The 3,354-nt window shown below is 37.1% G+C and overlaps 1 protein-coding gene across 1 annotated transcript; it reads right to left on the bottom strand.

Annotated features, from left to right (window-relative positions):
- On the bottom strand, positions 1–2,260 carry LOC140805616 (uncharacterized). Its single transcript, XM_073161876.1, has 4 exons — positions 2,075–2,260; positions 609–2,027; positions 176–358; positions 1–45 (listed from the first exon to the last, which is right to left on the bottom strand). Exons 1-4 carry the CDS (start codon positions 2,258–2,260, stop codon positions 1–3), a joined length of 1,833 nt encoding a protein of 610 aa, XP_073017977.1.
- Positions 2,261–3,354: the final 1,094 nt, after the last annotated feature.

Raw genomic sequence — 3,354 nt, 5'->3', positions numbered from 1 at the left:
CTAAGTCTTCTCCAAGTTGATAGCAATTATCAGCAGACCTTGTACCTGTCAAAATACGAGTATTAGCATTGTCAAACACTTCACAATTGTCTTTATCAAACTTAACATGCAAACCGTCATCACAAAGTTGACTTATGCTTATTAAGTTTGAGTTAAGCCCTTCGACATAAAGCACATTGTGTAGATTAGGCAGTCCATCAACATTCAAGGTTCCTTTGCCAGCAATTTTTCCTTTTGCACCTCCTACATATGTCACATGACCATTCCGAAGTTCAACATAGTCTATCAAATGGTCCTTAGAACCTGTCATGTGGCGTGAGCAGCCACTGTCAAAGTACCATATTCCTGCAATGTTAGTCTTTAACGAAGTATAGATAACAGAACATTGAATACTAGCCTTGGGTACCCAAACCTTTTTTACCGATGGTTTCCTGTTGGCAGTGTTGCGCCGAGTGTTGTACAACACCTGTGGCAACACCTGTTTAGATTCCCATCTTTTGTAATCATCTCTAAGTTTAAAACAGTAGGGTTTGATGTGACCAGGTCTAAAACAGTAGTGACAGATGAAGTGACGTTTCCTAGACTTGGACTTCTTGGTAGATAATTGCCTCTTTGATGGAGCACCTATACCAATGTGTAGGAACATTCAGAGTTTCAGCCTTTTCCTTGACAAAGACAGTTGGCTTTCTTTCAGTATTGGATGATTCTCCAATTTCAAACAGGTTATTTGAATAACCAAGTCCAGTTTTGTCATTCTTTCCATTCATCAGAAGTGAATCAAGTTTAGATGTACTTGAATTAAGCTTAGCAAGAATTTGAGTTGCTTTTTCAAGCTCCTCCTTGACTTTGCATAACTCCAGATCTTTCTTGCTCAAGATTACTTCAAGTCGTGATACTTGAGACTTCAACTCAGTGTTCTCTTTGGAGAGAATTGTATTCACTTTTTTCCTTTTCATCCAGTCTTCATACAATTCCTCATACATTGTCTGCACACTTTCCAGGGTAATTTCATCATCATCTACTTCTTGGGTTTCAGACTGACTTGATTCACCAAGTATTGTAGAATTAAAACATAAAGAATTTGAAGAGATGTTGCGACCAGGTATTGCAACACCTGTGGCAACACCCAGAGGATTGATTTGCATTAAGCGTTTCTCCTTGATCACAGCAGACAACGATATGTGTTTTTCAGATTCATTTGATTCTTGGTCGTCATCAGATTCTTCATCACTCAAAGTGACAGTCATACCTTTGTTTTTTCGAAGTCGATTGGCACACTCATTGGCATATTGTCCATATCTCGAACACTCTCTACATTGCACTGAATCCAGATTTCTGACATTTGATTGGATTTGCAATTCGTTTTTTGGTCGAAATTGTCCTTTAATAGGAGTAAACTTTTGAGCTTTTGCAAAAGTGGTGTTATTGGGCAACTCAGATTTTTGTCCAGTTTTCTTCTTTTCTCTCATAGTCTTCAAGTAATCACCAAATTTCTTAGTAAACAGAGAGATCGATTCTTCACCTAAATCAGACTTATCCACCTCTTTAGATATTTGAAGGATTTCATCATAAGATTCGGTTGAGGCTTCAAAGGCTATTGTCTTCCCTTTATCCTTCCTTTGTAAATCAAGATTCATCTCAAAAGTTCTGAGGGAACTCATTAGTTCATCCAGGTTGATCGTTGAAGTGTCTTTAGATTCTTCAATAGCGCAAACTTTGACATTGAATCTCTCAGGAAGAGATCTTAGAACCTTGTTCACCAATCTTTCATTTGGTATGGGATCTCCTAGACCATGTGATTCATTTGCGAGTTGTCTCAACCGGCAGTCATACTCAAGAATAGACTCCTTGTCCTCCATTCTCAAGCTTTCGAACTTTGATGTCACCATCCTTAGCCTAGTTTTACGCACACTTGCGGATCCTTCACAGTGCTTCTGGAGTATCTCCCAAGCATCTTTGGCGCATACACAATTGGTGATTAAATTAAACATCCTTGTGTCAACAGATGAAAATATAGCATTGAGAGCCTTGGAATTAAAGTTTGAAGTTTGCACTTCATCGACAGTCCATGTACTTTCAGGTTTGAGCCGTGTGTCTCCATCAGCATCCTCAAGTTTTGGTGGACTCCAACCATCAAGTACACGTTGCCAAGCTCTTTTTCAATGGACTTAATAAAAACCCTCATCTTTACTTTCCACAAAACATAGTTTGATCCATCCAACACGGGAGGCCTAAAAACAGTATTTGTTGATCCTTCCATAATTCCTTTTCACTCTAAAAACAAAACAAAACAGGATCTCACTTAGTAGCGTCAAGTGGAAGCTCTGATACCAATTGAAAGTTCTGTTTCCTACAGTGTATGTGTGAGTTGAGGGTGAGTGTTGTGTGTTTCAGAATATAGGTGTTGTGCGTAGGTGTTGTAACACCCACGACAACATGCAGCGAAAATTATAATTTTAACACACCTACACGTAGCTGGAATAATGATAATAATACGAGGGACAAGATATAAATTATGCACAAGTATACAATACTTGTGCGGTGCCTCAGGGCAAAATAATTCACTAGAAAAACTTGTAAGTTTACAAAAACCAATACTAGTGAAAGAATAAAACAACTCCCTTATAAAGGCGAGTAACAAATTGCATCCTAAACCTCTAACAAACCGTATCACCAGTATACAAGAGATGCATCAACCGAGAAGTAAAAAGTCTTCAAAAAATCAACACACTAATCAACACAATGATTAGGTGTTGTCGTCATCGGATGTAAGCACTTCTCGGCAACACTCAAAACAGTAGTACGAGATGGCTTCTTTCTCGAAAACTCTTCGAACTTCTTCGTCTCACTCTTGATTCTCTTTGCACGTCTCTCACCTATTAGAAAAAACACACCCAAGAGTTTTATTAGGAAAAAACTCCTAAAGGAATAAAGATCTCATATCTTAAAGATATTGAGATTCCATATATTAAAGATATTATGAGTCTCATATCATATTCCAAATCTACAAGAGATCATATAATTATTTTCTCATGTCTAGAAAGGCAAAATATTAAAGATATTAAAACGGAAAATATATCAAGGAATTTAATTCCTTTCACATATTAAGATTGGAACTTGGACCTAACTCAACCTCAAAAACTAACTCACGGGGGAGGATTGTCCAAGCGCATATATACAACTCACATGTTATTTATCCAACCGATGTAGGATAATTAACAAGAAAATTATACATTTACTCGATCTAAGAAGATGTCGAAGAAGTTCTAATATTCATAAAAATAATAGCAAACAAATTTAAATAATGGAGGAAGCATTTAAAAGCTACATTGTCCACATTCAAATAATGTTAAT

The sequence above is a fragment of the Primulina eburnea genome, chromosome 11 (genome assembly GCF_022965805.1).
Source record: "Primulina eburnea isolate SZY01 chromosome 11, ASM2296580v1, whole genome shotgun sequence".
NCBI classification, from domain to species: Eukaryota; Viridiplantae; Streptophyta; class Magnoliopsida; order Lamiales; family Gesneriaceae; genus Primulina; species Primulina eburnea.
This window is presented reverse-complemented; position numbering and strand designations above follow the sequence as displayed.